Source organism: Leptosomus discolor, chromosome 3 (genome assembly GCF_034619465.1).
Source record: "Leptosomus discolor isolate bLepDis1 chromosome 3, bLepDis1.hap2, whole genome shotgun sequence".
Taxonomy (NCBI): Eukaryota; Metazoa; Chordata; class Aves; order Leptosomiformes; family Leptosomidae; genus Leptosomus; species Leptosomus discolor.
Window position 1 is genome coordinate 4,381,300 of NC_141393.1, and position 18,056 is coordinate 4,399,355.

The 18,056-nt window shown below is 47.2% G+C and overlaps 1 protein-coding gene across 2 annotated transcripts; it reads right to left on the reverse strand.

The window, feature by feature from the left end:
• Window positions 1–208: 208 nt before the first annotated feature.
• Window positions 209–8,533, reverse strand: CNIH1 (cornichon family member 1). Of its 2 annotated transcripts, XM_086462104.1 has the most exons (6): window positions 8,439–8,533; window positions 6,175–6,243; window positions 5,862–5,909; window positions 2,862–2,974; window positions 1,837–1,980; window positions 209–1,096 (listed from the first exon to the last, which is right to left on the reverse strand). In XM_086462104.1, the coding sequence occupies exons 1-6, from the start codon at window positions 8,517–8,519 to the stop codon at window positions 1,069–1,071; spliced, it is 483 nt and encodes a 160-aa protein (XP_086318230.1). In that variant the 5' UTR covers window positions 8,520–8,533; the 3' UTR covers window positions 209–1,068. The 2 variants fall into 2 exon arrangements, with proteins under 2 accessions (XP_086318230.1, XP_086318231.1); XM_086462105.1 differs by lacking the exon at window positions 5,862–5,909.
• Between the last annotated feature and the right edge of the window lie 9,523 nt (window positions 8,534–18,056).

Here is an 18,056-nt window from a genome sequence, read left to right on the forward strand (position 1 = left end):
TTATCTGCAGACCCACAAATAAAAAGGGCAGGACATCAGAGCTTCCCTTTTCCAGCCATAACTCGATTCAGCGTTCCATTTTCAAAAGGTAATGCAATTACCCATCACAAAACCAACAGATGAATACAGCAAGTATCTGTTCAATTTAAGAACAAAACAAGGCACCGGGTAAAAAATAAGTGTTTCTGAATATGAGAAATTTTTTTTATTATTATTATTATTTATTGCACTAAGGAACAGCAGGGCAGTTTCACAACCTCACTTTCTGCTTTGGAAAGGTCTGTAGTATTACTCTTCAACTCAAGAGTATTTTCATCATTGGACTTGATAAGTGTTGTAGGTTTGTCCACTGGTTAATAAAACAGCACAGACATTAAAAAAAATAATCATTGGAATCCACTCCTTTGTGGACAATTCCACTTCTATCACAACAACGTATGTTGAGATTAAAGCAAGGCTAACCTTCGGTGAAAATACAGAAGTCTCTGAACCATGCACATACAGGGAAAGACTAACCAGATAGAAAAAGATAAAATAACAGAAACCAAAACAAAACTCCTATTTTTGCAGTTGTGTCCGTGAATTTGTCTCTGAAGACCGACATCACCTACAGGTAACCCGCAGCACTGCCAGTCCTGCCCAAGCGCTCGGCAGCTACAGCTGATTTATAGTTAGAGTGGGGTACGCAAGTCCAAACGAGCCGCTACAAAGCCCAGCCTAAAGAAGATCCCTAGTGTACTAAGGCTAGTCAGTAACAAATACCTACTCGAAGATTATGGCTGTTCCTTACGGAGTGCAAAGTCAAAACTTTTCAAAACCCAGTCATCTTTATATTAATTTACATGTAATTCTTTAATTTCAGCGTCCCAGTAAAATATAAGAAAACAGTCTTTCCACAAGTATAAAATGTGGAAATATTTTAAAAATCGGGGAGTCATTGTTTTCTAACGCAAATGCGATCTCATCAGACGCCGTATTTAATCTTGGTAAGAGGTTCTCGTCGTAAAGAATCCATGTTTTGTGGCTTTTGCATGCACTTAACTGGAACAAAGCTTGCTGAATGTCTTCTTAAGAGCTCACCAGGACATAAATCATGCTGGAAAATAAAACAAAAATATTAAGACGCACCATTTTGATTAGCATTGTACGTTTAATTATACAGTCATCTATTCCAAGGAACCAATCTGCGAGGTACGTGGATTGTGACTAAAGATTTTTTACACAAACCCCATCAGAAGGGCATTGAACTGACACAACCACCAGCTGTCACTCAACCAAAGGACACTATCCCAGGGAGCGCTGCATGCTGAAAGCCTGAACTATTCCGGCTGCGTCAGAAGTACGGTGTGCTGAGAGGGGGGACAGTACCCCGCTTCCCGTGTCCCACCGAGCAGATGTGAACACCAAGCAGTGAGCTGGCTTTGGCTTGAAGGAGAAATTCAGAGGAGGAACCGGGCCGTGGCACTGGCCCTCCCACCCCCTTTCACCCTTGTAGTGACTCTCCTACCTCATCGCATTGACATCAAAATACCTGCTTATCCTAAAAATATTACTGTTCCAGCTTCTTCATGAAAATCCTGGGGTGGGGTATTCTATTATACTTAAAAGAAGAAAAGCTTGGAGCTTTCAAGTCTCCAATCATCATATACAGATTCAAAGTAGTAATTCCAACCAAATTAAGACTTGTGTTTTAAAACAGAATAAATGGTGATTGTGGATTCTTTTTCAGGACAGTTGGCACTATATATATATATATATTCCTATATAAAATTTCTCTTGTGCACTGAGCCAAAACTTCAGACTGAAGATCAGATGGGAGCAGAGGAAAAAACTTACCCGTATAGGTAGTAAAAAAATGATAGAAGGTAGAATGCTAACTTGCACCATCCTTCTTTCTGGCAATAGGCTAAAATATCTGCATTCATGATGGTTGTAGGATCATACAGACCAGGGCCACTCATCACAGGTCTACTCATGTACCTGAAAGCGATGCACAGTTAGTTTTGTGGTGACGGCGATGGGAAACACCGGTTCCCGCCCCCCACCCGCCGAGTAACACCAGAACCGAGACGAGGAGTCGCACCCCTTACAGCAACGTCCCGCAGCTCCGTGTAGGAGACTGTGAACTGCAAGAGCAATCCGAAGCTCCAAACTAAGCGTGCCTACGGAGGAGCTTTCATGTGACAGCTTACCTCAGCCTCAAACCATGCTGAACCCTGGTACACCAAAAGCAAATAGGACAAATTCATAAATGACTGAAAAACAGGATTCCTTATGGAAGGGCCGGAAAAGCCGGAGAAGAGACCAACGTATAACACTGTGTAACCTACAGCCTCTACTCATCAATTACACACATGCTGAAGGAACACTCCTACGGGTCAAGATGAAACGATCCTGACATTGTAGTTTAACGCAGGCTGCCAGCAAAAGGAACAGCCCTCCCTCACCCCTCCGACACCAGGACTAGCCCAGCTACAGCCCCGCGGCAACAGCCGTTCTGCTGGGTTGTGTTTCCAGCAGAGCAGCTCCCTGCGCCGGACTGAGAGCAGCAGGAGGAGAGGCGGTGCCCACGCCTCGGCGGCAGGAGGAGAGCAGGACTGTCACCTCTGACGCGGCGGCTGCCTCCGACGCGCACGCGAGGCAACGCGATTCTTGCGTCGCGCAAGAGAGCGACCAATGAGAACGACAGAGAAAGCAAAGTGACGGCTCTTATTTTATAGCCATGACGTAAACTTTCTCCGTGTCGGGTCAGAAAGCATCTTCATTTGCCAAAGACACAGCACACTTAACAGGAAGCACTGCAACGGGAGAATGAGTGACAATTAACGTGAGCACAGAGATTCCAGACTCGTCAATATTACCTCCAAATATGATAAGCCAACAAAGGCATATTGAGACCCAGTGTAAGCCACTCTGCTGCACAGAGAAACATAACACAGAAGAATGCATGGATGAGGTACTCTGGAAGTACAAGCTGGAAAAGAAAAATATGAGTTAGAAGTTTCGATTACTCAAAGCAAAACATGTGGTGTTTAATCTATTTTGGAGGTAAGCTATTGTTTAAAAAAATATTATTAAAAAAACAACACTAACGAGACCAAGACTGCAGAAAGCGAAAACAGCAAGCAGCAGCACGTGCCTTGCTGTTTTCACATGGTATTCATGAACCGAGAAAAACTGATAAAATTAAATGCTCAGATCAATAATTTAAGAGAAGCAATAAAAAAAACCTAAGTGCACTGTTAACAGATTCCACGCTTCATACGTGACCTTCGTAACAGAAGAGATCATCGAGATATTTCTGCTCGTGCAACAGAGAAATATCAGTAGGAAACATGCTCCGTATATCACTTTATAGGCAAAAAGATGTTTTGTCTTTTCCTATTTTACACTTTTGTTTTGGGATTCACACGTAGGTGATTTTTCAGACTCAGACTCCTGCCAAAACGTGCCACCCTCGGCAGAGCTCCCTCGCGCCGGAGCGGCAGTGACGCTGCCCCGAACACCGCGCTGCCGGGAGAGCGGCGCCGTGCTGCCGGCAGCGCGGGAGGGCACGGCAGCCGCTGCTATCCGCCAGCGTCGCTCTCCTCCACCACTCCCTGACGTACATGCTTTACACACCGTGCTTTCCAGCAGAAGCCCACAGAGCCCATCATCCGTTTACTACGAGCTCACAGAAAGCATGAAGTGCCAGGTAGTATTAGTGTTACTAATAGGAGTAACATGGAGAGATATGTAGATTAAATGCATGCAAAGAGCCAGCAAAATCTCACACCCATCACAAGAGTAACATTTTCTAAACCAAGTCACTCCCGAGTGATTTCAGTTACTCCTTTATCACATAATTCCAAAAGAAGTGAATCTGTAAGCTTCTGACTTCCTAACTCAGGACCACTAAAACATCTCCTCATGAAAACTACTCCATTTCCACCCAAAGATTTAAATTCCCTACGTGTGCGCACACACACACAATACACTCTGCCCCTCTTTTCTGTGACCGATGTTGCATAGGATGACCACACTAAAGTTTCAATGTCTTAAAATTTTTTCTTATTCTCTCTAAGCAGACACTTCTTTTAAAGCCCCCAAAATATCTTCCTAGAAATCTTAAAAACCACCAACAGGCATCCTCACCACCTATTTTGCTACAACGTTCTGCTTCTCTAAGTGAAGAATATCAAACAAAGCAAGCTTACATCAACAAAAATAAGCTGTCATACACCAAATGCTTCAAGTTAATGTTTTTTGTCCAGCTCCTCCTTTGCATACTTACCATTTACAACCTGGCATTTGTTTATAGTAGAACAACAACCACCACCCTATCCAAAACACAGTGCATTTGGCAGCCTGCTGAGACAGATTTTCCAGGTCTGAAAATCTGTACTTTATGCAAAACACATTTTTTCTTTCCCATTTTGTTTATTATACCCTACTCTCACACCAGAATACCCATCTCTCTCAAATCTACCACACTTTATCCTCCCTGGCTGACTAAAGGAAAATAAACTACATCATATTCTAACCATGGTATTTATCAGAGAATCGAGGGAGGAAGAAATCTCATTGCTGAGAAGAGAGACGACTACAAGAGGAGCAGGGAAGAGAAGGCATCAACAGTGTACTAAGCAGTTACTATTTTGGGCTAATCTTTCTACCGAGGCGTCTCAGTTCCTACGAGGACTTTTGATTCTTTGCACAGGAAAACAACACTTTGGTGTGTTTGTCCAGCATCATTTCCCAGATCCCCTCAGGAGTCTGGATCTTAACTTCACTTTTGGTGGCTAATCTACTTTCACAAGAACAGCAAATGTTAAATTATTTCGTATTTTCAACAAAGCTACCATATAAATAAACACTCCATGCACGTGGGTTAACAGAAGGTTAATATTTGCGGTAAACATGCGCATTATAGTACTTCAGAGGGTGCGGTAAGATCGTAATGCATCAATGTCATGAGAATTAGCCTCCCCCCATACTGTAGCAGACATGGCTGTAGAACAGATCAAGCAAGGGAAACTGTTAGATGCACAGCGATCCAAGCAGCAAACCTCACTCCCCGAGATGCCTGTCACTGCTCCTCCCCACCCGCTGTAATGCTCACTGTCAATTTACGTGCTGTATGTCTAACACGTTCCCCACCCCACCCCCCAGCTACTGCAAATTCATTGTTGATTTGCACAATTAACTTAAGTCTTCAAAACACAATAAAGCTACAGGCCAGGCCACATTGCTGCGCTGCCCCTGCGCTCCACCTCAGCCTGGGCACACCAAGCCAAAGTGAAAACTGTGAGAAATGCATAAAAAACCCCTGCTGTATCAAACTGTGTGCTTTTTCACAAGCATCTCTTTATTACTGGCCTGTTACAGGTGCAAGCAAATAGTTTGCCTCAAATTCTTTTCATAAACCAAGATGTGTCAGAGTTGCATCCAGGAGAGGCCACCAAGATACACCCCTGATCCTGGAACGTAAAACAAAGGAGGGAAGATAACGCCTACCACGTTATGCCCACCTAAATCCTCAAACAAGATCAGAATTTACTCGGCCAATGCTTAAAAAACTAGTCTCCACAATCTCAGGGTTCACTAAATCTTGCTTGAAAAGCGCTCTTTATTGCTATTTGCAGCTCACCAAGAGGACACATAACAGGCATGTAACAGTTTTCCCCACTTCACGGGGTAAGCAAGCAAAACTGTTTTGCAAAAAATATGGAAATCCATGAAGTTGTTATAAACCCCAACAAACAAATAACGAGCAGATGAACAGGCACACTAAACAAAACAGCTTAATAGTATTACAAATGTTCCTAACAAAATGAAAGGGAAGTAGCATTAAAAACATTAAACTGAAAAGCTGTACACACCTTTAATGCAATTTTGACTCTTTTAATCTTTTTGACCTTTTCAACTGTCTTTGTGCCGAAAACGTAGAAAGCAGATTGAAAGAATGTTAGTACGACAGCTGACAAGATCAGCAGCAGATTAATAACAGTCAGAATATTCAACTTGAAAGCAAAGAATCAGACAATTTTCCCTACAACTTCCATTGAACAGCTAGGTTTTGTCAAGCCAGCTGCAATTCTATTGCCTAGTTTGATTATAACAAGGTAATACCAAAAATAAGCACTTCACGTATTTTTTGTTAAAAAAAAAGAAAACATTCAGCATGCTACTTACAGGATTGAGTGTATTGCATTGGTCTATGGGATTCTTGTAATCCGTCTTCAGTTCATCGAATGCTATAATCTAGAAAAAAATTGAAACAGTTGTCATTCTTCAGTCCAGGAGCAACAATGTGTTTTACCCATAAAAACTAACATTTTGGCACAAAGCCCTAACATTCAGCTGTCGCCCTTCTATTCAGGAACACAGTTTCTCCTGAGAAAGTTCTAAGGCCATGAGCTGGCAGGTGAGACACACCAGATGTAGGTTACACAAAGAAAGCACAAGATACTTCAGGCATTCCAAGGCCTCTGCCCACACCCCACCTTTTCACCTCCCCGCCAGCCACGGGTTTCCAACGTCCCTTGCAGCAGTTTTTAACCCCGCTCGCTGGGCACAGACCCCAAACGTCACAAGTGACCCTCTTGGTTGCCAGCAGGAGCCTGACACAAGGTTCGTTAATGAAGAAAAAGCAACAGCAATCTCAAAAGCAGCCAAATATTTTGTCTCGTTACTCTCAAGGTAAATGCTGACCCTGTGTGTATGTCCCAAAGGTGCATCCATAAAAAAAACCAACCACGTACACTCGACCTTTTCATGCCATGAAAATCAGACAAAGATGCAGCATGAAATACAACAAAAGCCACATCTAGAGAGCAAATATCACACCAAACATTAAAAAGGCCTTAAGACAGACCAACTTATTACCAGTGTGAGATTAATTTATGTTCATTTAAGCCCCAATATGCTTAGAGGACAGGGCTGGTATTACAACCCCTCAGTTTTTGTTAAGGATAACTACAAAGCTTGAAACAGTGCCAAGAACAACATCCTCACGTCCTCTCCTACAGCAGTATCTCACAGCTGATCCAAGGTAGGTTCCTATTGGGCTAGCACTCCCTCTGTCAGGCTCGAGACAGAAAACTCTCCAAAAAAATAACAATAATTTTTAAAAAAAATCTCAAAAATTAAGTTTCTATATAAAGCACAAAAAGAATGCAACACTTAACTCATTATTTCTGTTAAATAAGCAGCCACATTGACTTCAGACTAAAAACATTTTCGACAGCTGTTTCAAAAAGGCTGCCCTCATTTAAAATACCGCTTAATGAAATGGACATACGAGCACTTGAATAGACCAGCACCACCAGACTTTGACCTCTTCAAGATGACAATGAAAGTGGGGACCAGAGAGGATACCTCAGCTTCTCCCACAGCTCTGTGAAGCCGGGCTGTGCCCTGGGGAAGCAGCACAGCTGTTTTGGAGATGACTCCAGCCACAGAGGAGATCTCCAGGAGCCTCCAGGCCTCACACTGTGGCTTTGTGGGGAAACCACAGAATCACAAGATGGCAAGGGTTGGAAGGAACCTCTGGAGATCACCTGGTCCAACCCCCCTGCTAAGGCAGGTTCACCCAGAGCAGGTCTCACGGGATCACATCCAGGCGGGTTTTGAGCATCTCCAGGGAAGGAGAACCCACAGCCTCCCTGGGCAGCCTGTTCCAGTGCTCTGCCACCCTCAGAGTAAAGAAGTTTTTCCTCAGGTTCAGGTGGAACTTCCAGTACCCCAGTTTGTGCCCATTGCCCCTTGTCCTGTCGCTGGGCACCACTGAAGAGAGCCTGGCCCCATCCTCTTGACACCCACCCTTTAGATATTGATAAGGTCCCCTCTCAGTCTTCTCCAGGCTAAAGAGCCCCAGGGCTCTCAGCCTTTCCTCGTAAAAGAGATGCTCCAGGCTCCTCATCATCTTCGTAGCCCTCTGCTGGACTCTCCCCAGCGGCTCCCTGTCCCTCTTGAACCGGGGGGCCCAGAACTGGACGCAGCACCCCAGGAGCGGCCCCACCAGGACAGAGAACCCGCGGTGGTTTCTCACAGGAGACCCCTGCAACACGCTTTGGCCGAGCAGGCCAGCCCGCCGCCCTGCCCCAGTCCCCCTGGCAGCCGTTTCACATTCGGTTTCAGCCCCGCCAAACCAGCCCATGGAGGCGGCCCCTTCTGGCGCTGGCCGGCCGGCCGGACACCTCCCCGGCCCGGGCAGGCGGCCCGGCCCCCACGGCCTGCGCCGGCCTCCGTGGGAGAGCGGACCGGGGAGCCCCCGAGGCCTCCACGCGGCTCCCTGGGGGAAAGCCCACAGCGGCAGGACCCGCTTTGGGCCCGGCGCGGCGGCCGCCCCCTCAGCCCGGGCAGCGGGAGGCGAGGCGGGACACCCGCCCCTCAGGCCGGCGCGTTAAGGGCCGCCCGCCTGCCCGTCACCCCCCCCCCCACCCCGCCGCACTCACATGCCAGATGGCGAAGAAGATGAGGGCGGCGGTGAGCAGCAGCGCCAGCATGTAGCAGAAGGCGGCGAACGTGAAGGCCATGGCGGCGGGGCCGGGCGAGCCGCGGCGGGGCCGGGAGCGGCGCGGGGGATGCCGGGCGCGATCATTCACCGCCGGGCCGGGCCGGGCCGCGCCCGCCGCCGCCGCGCATGCGCCGCAGCACGTCCCCGCGGCGAGCGCCCCCTGCCGCGGCCCGCGGGCACCGCCGCCATGGCTGCGGGCGCCATTTTCTCGCTGTGGGATTTTGTGCGTTGGGGTTGGTTTTTTTTTTTTAATTTCTTTTCCCTCCACGGGTCGGTGAAAGACACCGCGGGGGGGGGGGGGGGGGGGGGGGGGTGAGAAATGGGGCGTGCAAATATACATCTGCACCCCCGCGGAAGCAAAAGAGCAAGGAAACGGGGGTGAAAATCAACCTGAAAGTGGAATTTGCCCTAAAGCTACTAACAGGAGGTTTTTCAGGTTAAAACGTGGCGTGCGATCAGAATAAACGTAGTGCCGTGAGGGACGGGATTACCTGCCAAGTGTGAGCTCTATCTGGAGAAAAGGGAGAGGGCAAATTTCCGTCAGGAAGAAATCCGGGAGAAGGGTGTGCTGCGCCTGCCCCGGCAGAGGGGGGGGGACTGGTTCATCCCGTCCCAAATGGATACGATTTGGGGCTTGCTCGAAAGAAACAGCAAAAAACCAAGACCGAGAGGAGAACGTCGCATATTGTGTTTCTGCAGGGTCACAGAAAAATCGTTTAAAGGATTTTTTAAGCAATGGCACCTTGCAATAAAGGAAAGGCTGGGCAGAATTGCTGCAAGCGTTTCCTCCAGACGAGCAGCATAAGTAATAATTTCCAGCAAAATAACAGCTGCCAAATAGCAAATAATATTTTCCAGTGATATCTGCCGGAAAGCTTTACACACAATTAATTGCGTGCCGCAATGAAAGATGAGCAGAAGCTTTATTTCCTTCGCCAAAATAAAGAGGAAAGCTGTAGCAAACGAGCTGTCATTAGGAATTCAGTTGTTGCAAACATGAAGTTGATCTTTCAGTATAAAACTACTCGTCCACAAACTACTCCCCTAAAACCACTGCGGTATCGTTATGACCAATGAAACTTCAGCGTGAAACCCAGAAAACAGATTTAAAAATTAACCTCGGTGACTATTAATTAGATGAGAAAACCAAAGGACGAGCGTGGGGTGGGTACTACAGCCTGGGCAGCTGCCCGCAGCCGGGCCCTGCTCTGCCCCAGGAGCCTTCCCATCCCCTTCCAAGGGGGGCAGACAAGGTGACCACCAGGCAATAAGAACACCAGCCAGGGCTGGGCCTGTTGTGCTTTCCTTCCGTCTTGGGGTGACAGGACGGATTAGGAAGAGAGCAACCGCTGCGTTCATGTTTTGTGGGAGGAAAGGTGTACGGTGGGGTACAGACCCGGGTAACAGGGGGGTCGCTTGTGCCAGCGGCTGGTACTGCCAGTTCACCCAGATGCGGCTCTTGAGCCCCTGGCAGCGCATCACGGCCACCTCCCGACCACTCCTCATCTCTTGCTCCTGAGGAGCGAGTTAGAAACAACAGGGGACCACAGCCTCCCTCTGCAACACCTTCTTTTCTACATGTAACTTACGCGGTGCTCCCTTTGGTGCATTTATTAGTGTTTATTTCTTACTTTGAGTAGCCTCAAGCTGCACAGATACAGGTGTTCCCAAGGCCATTTGTGTGGATTCTGCTGGAAGACCTGACATTCAGTGTTCAAACTGCCCGTTCCAGGCTTTTCCTAAGCCATCCAGGAGGGTCATTTGCATCAGAAAGGCTGTGGAAGGTGAAGAAACAGAGGACGTGGGCAGAGATGCTGTTATACCTTGGGACGGGGGAATGCTGCTCTTCAACCACAATGTGGAAACTAGTAGTTGGATCCATTTGGGATTACGTAAAAAGGCACCCAGATACAGTGACCATCACTGCTCCAACTGCCATGCTTAGAGCCTCCCTGGCGAGGCAAAGCCCTGCAGAATTACCGATACTTTGGCACTAAATCCATTAATAATTGCTGATGAAGGAGATCTGGTTCCCCACAAGACCCACTACAAGCCACCAGCCTCACCTGTAACACAGGAATTTGTGCTTCAAGACACATAAATATGCACCAAGGACTCCACACGGGATTATGCCAAACTGCCGTTTATTAAAAAAAAAAAACTAATTACAAGGTGTGTCAGCCATGTACTTGCATTTGCAATTAATACAGGTTCTGCCTCGAGGAATGCAATGTTTTATTACCTCTGATGCTTGCATACCATTCAGCTGCAATCATCTTGTCAGGAAAAGGGGAAGGCAGGTGTCGTCTTGTGCAACAAAGATTTGTTCGTTGAGGGATTTCTTGTATTATAGATTGTCTTTTTGAGATATCACAAAAGGAAATTAGAAGCAAATCCTGTAGAAAAGGGTCTAATCAATTCCCTTTTCATTCATTTCTTTGGGTCCTCAAAATCAAACCACAACGATGTATCTTCTCAGAATTGGCACCGGTTAAACTTTGTAAACAATGCAAGGAAGACCCAGTGGAGATCTGGAGACGGCCTACAGCTTTTAGTGCACTTTCCTCTTAGCCTGGACTCATTGTGTTTAATCCTGTTTGGAATCCCAAGGGAAAATGTCAGTGTCTGTTCACTTCATTTTAAATCCCTCTGAAGTATTTGTCCATATTGGAAAACAGTCATATAATCAGTCAGAATTCAGGGTGTTACAGTCTGCTCGTAAGGGAGGTTTAGCTGAAGAAAGAAGACACTGGCAGGTCACGACAACGGTGCTTTGGCAGAGCGCTGTGAGGAAAGATCACAGAGCGATTTCTCTGCATTATCGTGGTAGAAAGGGTTAACCACATTCTTCAGCAGTAAAAATAATATCCCTGGAAACACAGTCATTTCAGTTTCAGATATCAGGGAAGAATCTAATACTATTGAACTCCGTAATGAAAATCCTGCTGCCTTCACCAAAGACTTCACTGACTCGGTTTTCAGGAGAGGAAAATCTGAATATTCATCTACAGTTTAGAAGAGTCTCTCCAAGTACCTCTGCTGTAGTCTGGCAGAGGTCACCTTTCTGCACACCTTTTAAATACACACCAGAAGCACCAAAAGCACACAATCTCCCCACCCGCTTACCTCATTTACACGCTAACGAGCATCAGGATGGAGGATGTTGCTTCATTGCTCAGCCTTTGATCAGCAGGATGAAAAGAGCCCTAGACCCGCGAGTGCACCAGCCTCCTTTCCAAACTGGCAAATATCCTTCCCTGTCATGCTCATTACCTCATCTTTGGAATCCCTGTTTAGATCCTACCAATATGTATGGGACCACCTTAACAAATTAACGTCATAAATTCCTTTGCACATGAAAGTAAGGCTCAAGAGAAACAAGAATCCCATTTAAAACTCCATTTCAAAACACAGGCGCTGCCAGGCATCTCGCCACGTCTCGTAACGGAATCCACTCGTGGCCTCAATCCCTCCAACATTCACTGTCAGATGGCAACAATTTTCTTTTAATAGGCCAAACAGCAAATACTCAACCTGTCCTTTTAATAACAGGGTTTGTTTTGCTCTTGCTGCGCAGAGCTCCTGTTAATGGCCGTCTGTGCCGTTCTGAGCCCATGGCATAACCCCAGCGTGTGATAAGGCGAAGGGACCCATAATTGTTTTTTCAAGAACTATTTTACGACGTGTTTCAGGATTCGGCTGCTCGTGAACAGAGTAAGAGAGGGATTTTCCAAAACATTCTGCGTTAGCCTAACGGTAGCAGGGATGACTCCAGAAATGTCACCCTTAGTCCTCAGCTCTTCAAAGAATAACTTTAAATCCTGATCCAAATACACACCAGTGCGGCGATACCGGCCTGAGTAAACAAAGCTGAAACCATAGCGGTAGCATTTTAAGATGGCGTTACATCTGGTACCGAATGGCAACACCTAAAAAAAAGTCTCCCGTGTTAATTATTTCCCTGCTAATGGTTTTAGCAGAAACCCCATCACTGCTGGATAGGGCGGGAAGGCTGCATCAAGGTAGAGTCAGGGCAGCTTCTCACCGGGACAGATGAGGCATTCAGTCCTCTGCCAGATGTAACATCACTCTTGTTTCTGCCCAAAAGGAGGGAAGATACGTGCAGCTTCTGCTTTGTATCAAAAATAAATAAATAAGCTGTTTAGGGCTCTGTGTCTTGTCAACAGCCAGAAGACGCAGCCCAGTTACCACAACCTCATGCTTCCCCAGGGAGCTCTTTAAGTCCCAGCAGAAGGTCTGCAGCACGCTTGAAAATTTGCGAGGGAGAAGAAAGAGTCAGCAGGGGACACGGGAGACTTTGGTCTCCTTGTTCTCCCACAGACATCCCATGTGGCCTTGAGTATGGCACCTTCAGCCCAATGTGTATTTACACGCTTAAATCACACTAAGTAGGATTTCAAAAGCCTTCATCTACATCTAAATTCCTTTACAAATCTTGCTTTTGATCTCTCCAGCTATATCCGTATTATCAAATCAGCTCAAGGCTCTACTGGTGCTTGGAATCCACCACCCTGGTTGTTCTTAAGTCCTGCCCTGGCCTGGCTCTCGATGAGTTCGGGTTCCCTCATCAGGCACGGGGCGGGCGGCTGGCTCACACGCCACATCTGCCCCTCCAGGCCATGTCGCAGAGCCAGTAGCTCCAAGATTTTAGGACTTAGAACTGCAGCAAGGAGAGCAGCAGCAGCAGCGTCGGCACAGAGGTGGAAGCTCTCTGTAAAATGGGAAGAGCTCTGCTTCACCCTGGGCAGGGAAGGTGGGCTTGTGTTAGACTGTACTTACAGGCCTCGGAACGGGGCCACCTAAGGAAAAACGGGCCGTCGAGTGGATGCATCTATTTTTCTGTCCTTCCCGTGAGACGGCCATACAATTTGTTTTGGACTTCTGAACCAAACAATTGCCCATTCACAGTTGGAGGTAGGGTATAAATATTGTCTCTAGCTGATCCCCTGATCCCGTCGTCCCCGCTAAATTAATCACATTCGCAGATCAATCCAGGATTTGTTGCTGTCGGAGCAGATGGCCAGGCAGACTGCGTTGGTGAGCAAGGCGGGCCCATTCTCCTTCCAATTATCCAGCAGCATTTTCCAACGGCGGATATTTAAAATCAGACATTATTTTGAAGAAATGCTAAATCTCTCTTGTTCCTCATTCAGCTCACTGACCTTAGGCACTGACCCCTAACTTTCTGCTCTACTTCTGTCCTCTAAGGCCTTAGTGAAAGCGTAGGATGGCCGGTGCCCCTTTCCCTGTCAACTGAATACTTTCTGCCCCATTTTCTTCTGCTCTCTTCCCAAAGAGGTGGCAACAACAGATGCTCTTTGGCGTGGGGATTTCAAGGGTGCATTATATTAACTGTTGAGCCGAGTACTGCAGAAAAGGGAAGAGAAGCTGCATTCATGCTGCTAGCTGCCTGCCACGGCACGGAGCAGCAGGAACGGTTAACAGTGCGCCTTTCAAAAAGCCTTGGTGGGGCTTCCCCATCGCAGCAGTAAATTTGCCGTGAAAGCCAGTCATGCTGTTTTCCCAGTGTTCACATCTGTTCCGCGTTCAGAGTCTTTCTGGCTGATAATTGCTCTCTTCTCCCCTCTTGTCTCCTGCTGAGGAACCGCTGGAGCTGTCAGGGAGTTTCAGCGGAGCTCAATCACGTTCCGTAGGAGATGTCTCACTTACCACCAAAGGTGAACGAGGTTAACCGAGAGGGTGTCTGCAGTCCCTGCAAGAATGAGACACGACAAAACAGCCCAGAGGAGATGATCCCCCTGCGGGGTGACAAACCGGACCACGCTGATTAGCTACGTCTATGCAAATGTAGTAAAATCATCTCCTTCGCTTCAGGGGCGCGTTAGAGAAGACACAGGGCCCAGTCAGACCAAGGCAAGGCTGCATATACGCACTGCAGCAGATACAATCTCAGTGTCACCTGAAAGGAACAGCAGATACGGAAGCAAGCCGACGAGAACCGGTGGCCAAGTTTACACTGATGTGACTACAATCTGACATGCCAGTAGCGGCCTGACCTCTACCGGAGCATATTCACTGCTTAGTATTTCACCATTTTCCTTCACCGTTTCCCACAAAATGAAAATTGAGTGTTAATAGGGAAATTGAGCTCAGCCTTAGGCTCAACCTTCCAATATAGAGACCTGGCAGATACAAATGTGTATTAATTGGAGAAATTAAAAGCCAACGCCAGGGCTCCTTGTGCTTCAGGGCTGTTGTGTTCATTGAATCATGGCTGGAAATGAAGCTCCCAGCGCCTCGAAGACAGCACAAACCAAGGCAGCCCGCTACCTTACACAACAGCCCAGAGAAAGGTTACCGATTCCCCAAGATTGGCTGTTGACCCCCAAAGACACCTTTTGAGAACTACACCTCCTTTTCCTCACTGAGGTGCAAGAACATATACGCCTGCATATCTGGCAGTTCAAGACTGCTCCTTAGGAGCACCAGGGCTTCCTCTCAGATCCCAGAAAAATTCTCTTTCCCAGCAGTTACAGTTTAAGCTCAGCACACAGGACTGATGCCCTGGGCTCAATACACTTCTGGAGGAGATGGGGAAGCGGCAGCTACTCCACAAACTTGGTGCCATCTCCACAGCTGTTAGACAGAAGCAGTTGCCTGCCCTAAGGGAAGACCCTGCAGATAATTAGTTACCAAACTAGGGTCACACACGCCAAAGCAAAATTCAAGAATGTTTTTTTTCTAACCCACCACATCTTAGGAGATTGACAAATCTTGTTCTATTTTCTACTGTAACACAGGAACAATCCAAGCAGACCAGGCCAAAGCTTTGTTAGGTCTCTACAGCAGCTAGAGTGCCTGGAGCTACCAGGAGAGGTGCCCTAGGGAGCCCTCTCAGTGTCCCCACGCGGGTTACGAAGTCTGCCCTGCTCCTGCAGAAGGCCCTGGGGGGGCATCACCAAAACTGCAGCTGACGTGACTGTGCAAACAAGTGCCAGGGCTGGCCCACCTGCCACCTGTCCTCATTTTTGTTCCAAGGGTGAGGGGGGCCCACCTTAAATTATCACCCCTACCAGCTCCTCCAGAACCAACTACGTTTCTCCTCCTCTCTGCATTATCCCCAAAGACCCTGCCAAGTCAAGGGATGTCCCCAGCAAACTGCCGGCCCTGGGCAAGCCATCTGGAAGGGAAAGCATCAGCTCTGGGTGAAATTCCAGCTACATCTACCTTGCAGGCAGAGGTTTTCCATTTTGCTTCCTAGTCCCTCCTCTAGCTTTGACTTTAATGACACTCAACTGCCCTTTTCATGTAACTGTTACAAGTCAGTGACCTTTCCCGACTGGAAGCAGCCGCCCTTCACAGCCCTGGATCTCCTCGCAGTTCTCTACTCAGCTTTTGGTTTTGCTGTCTCAATGATCTAGCAGCACCAGTAAACTACCACCTCATTTTCCAGTTAAGCACACTCAGTGGAAAACAGGGAACGCCACAGGACTCCACAGGTGACCTCCCCCTCTGATGTAAGAGCTATTTTTTTCCCTTTTTTTCCCCTCCTTCCCTTTAACTTGCTGTTCTTGAGAACTATTTTTCTCCTGCAGCAGCTTAGCTGTTTGGTTTTTTTCCGAGCTTTTGGCAACACGTTTTGTTGAGGGGACCGAGATGCCCTTCAAGAGCCAGATGTGCATTTTCTCCTTCACAGAGCTCTCCCCCCTGAGAGAGAAGGGGGCCACTTCTATCATGTCCCATTAATGCTTTTCTTCAGCATTGGCAGAAACAATGTACGTCTGCTACCAAAGCTGAATTCCTTCGATTATCTTTAGTAGGGTTTTTTCCAACAATATAGGAAGAAAAAAAAGTCTCCAAAGATCGGGAAAGGAAGAAACAGTCAGCAGGAATGAGGAAAAGGAGTGCTTCGATCAAATGGATCTAGTGGTCTCTTAAGCAGGAAATGGAAGAGCCAACGAGTGAGAAGTTCCTATGAGTCCTTCAAACTTTGGAGCCTCCTTGACAGCTACTCCCACACTGCTCAGTTGGCACCTGCACTCCATGTGGTATTTCACAGCTCCAGGCGACACCAGGAGCCTTGACCTCGCGGGAGAGGTGCAGCATGGAAGCGTAAGTGGCATTTCGGAATGGAATCGAGCGCCCACACTGCTGTCTTGCAGCTCACGAGCGCAGGCACCGAGTTTTGTGACACAAAGGTGCAAAGCAGCGGAGGACAGCAGCTATCCCATGGCACTCCATCACCTGCTGTCCTCTCCTCTCCCTTGCTGCCACCCTTCGCAATGGATGGAAAGAGGAATTATTTTAATTAGAAGAGCAAGTGAGGGAGCACATTAAAGACTGCAGACCACACTACGAGTCCACAGCAAACTCCAGGAAGCTGAGGAGAAAGGTCACACCTGGTATTAACAGCTTTGCCCCATCAGACACCCATGCTAGATGTGCTACTTTGCAATTAAAACAGGCAAACAGAACCTCTTAATTAAACATTTTATTTAAACCAATACAAGCACCATGCTTAGCAAAAAAGATTTGGTTGAAAGTAAACATGCGATGTGAACTAGCAGAGACTAAACAGCGTACGGAAGTTGTACTGGTTACTGATATTTTCGTGGAATTGCCCAATTCTCAAAACTGGCCGTGAACCTCCCACGCCACCGGTGCCGACCCTGACATGTCCCAGTACACAAGTCCCACCGAGCCCGGATCACGTAACAAAAGCAAGAGTTCCGCTGCGCCCCTCCAGTCCCACCCCACCTCCCTTCAGAGTTACCGGGTGTAGGCAGCAAAGAGCACGTTGCACAGCATCGCTCTGCGGAGCGCGCTAAAGCGAGGAGTCGAACGCCCTGCTTTTGCATGTTGGACGCAGACCCTGTTACCAATTTAACATTGCTTCTGGAGTCGCTATTTTACAGCTAAAGATACAAAATTGGAATTCTGGAATACAAATACAGAAGATGCTCCTTTGGAGAATCGAAGGGGTGTCAGCACCCACGTTATTGCCTCCTTTGATAGATCAAAACAGCGTTCATGATACTAGAAACATACTTAAACCATCAAATACCAGCATTTAATTTTTTTTTGTTAAAAATATTCAAACAATACAAGTCCATTTCATGGGCTGACATGCAAACTCATGCTTTAATTCAGCTCACCATCAATTTATAGGATTACAAGAGCTGTATCCCAGCCATCTATTCAATATTTAAAGCAAACCAGATTAATTGTGGCAGAAGTCTCCCTTTGAGAGACCTTTAACTCCAGGCCAAGGATTGTTATGGCCAACTCACAACTCCTGAAAAATAGGAGCTCACAATGGAAAGCGCTGACTCTCAGACCTTTAGCTACAAAGGCTCCCATAGGTGGCATTAGTTAATTTATGTTGTCCTTCAGTTTGAACCCTCTTTAGAGATCTGAAAATTCAAGACAAATGTATGATTACAGTTGGGCAACTCTCCAGTAAAGCACAGTCAGAACATACTGGCCTTCTGAACGGGGACCCATCTGCCTCCCACTGATCTCCAGGGGGATGCAGTATGGAAAATACAGTTCTAAAGGTAAGGTGGGGAAAGCA

Coding starts and splice junctions, on each gene's coding strand:
- CNIH1 (XM_086462104.1), bottom strand. CDS start 8,519: ATGGCCTTCACGTTCGCCGCCTTCTGCTACATGCTGGCGCTGCTGCTC. Junction 6,244..8,438: donor TCTTCTTCGCCATCTGGCAT/GTGAGTGCGGCG, acceptor ATTTTTTTCTAG/ATTATAGCATTCGATGAACT. Junction 1,981..2,861: donor TTGGCTTATCATATTTGGAG/GTAATATTGACG, acceptor CATCGCTTTCAG/GTACATGAGTAGACCTGTGA.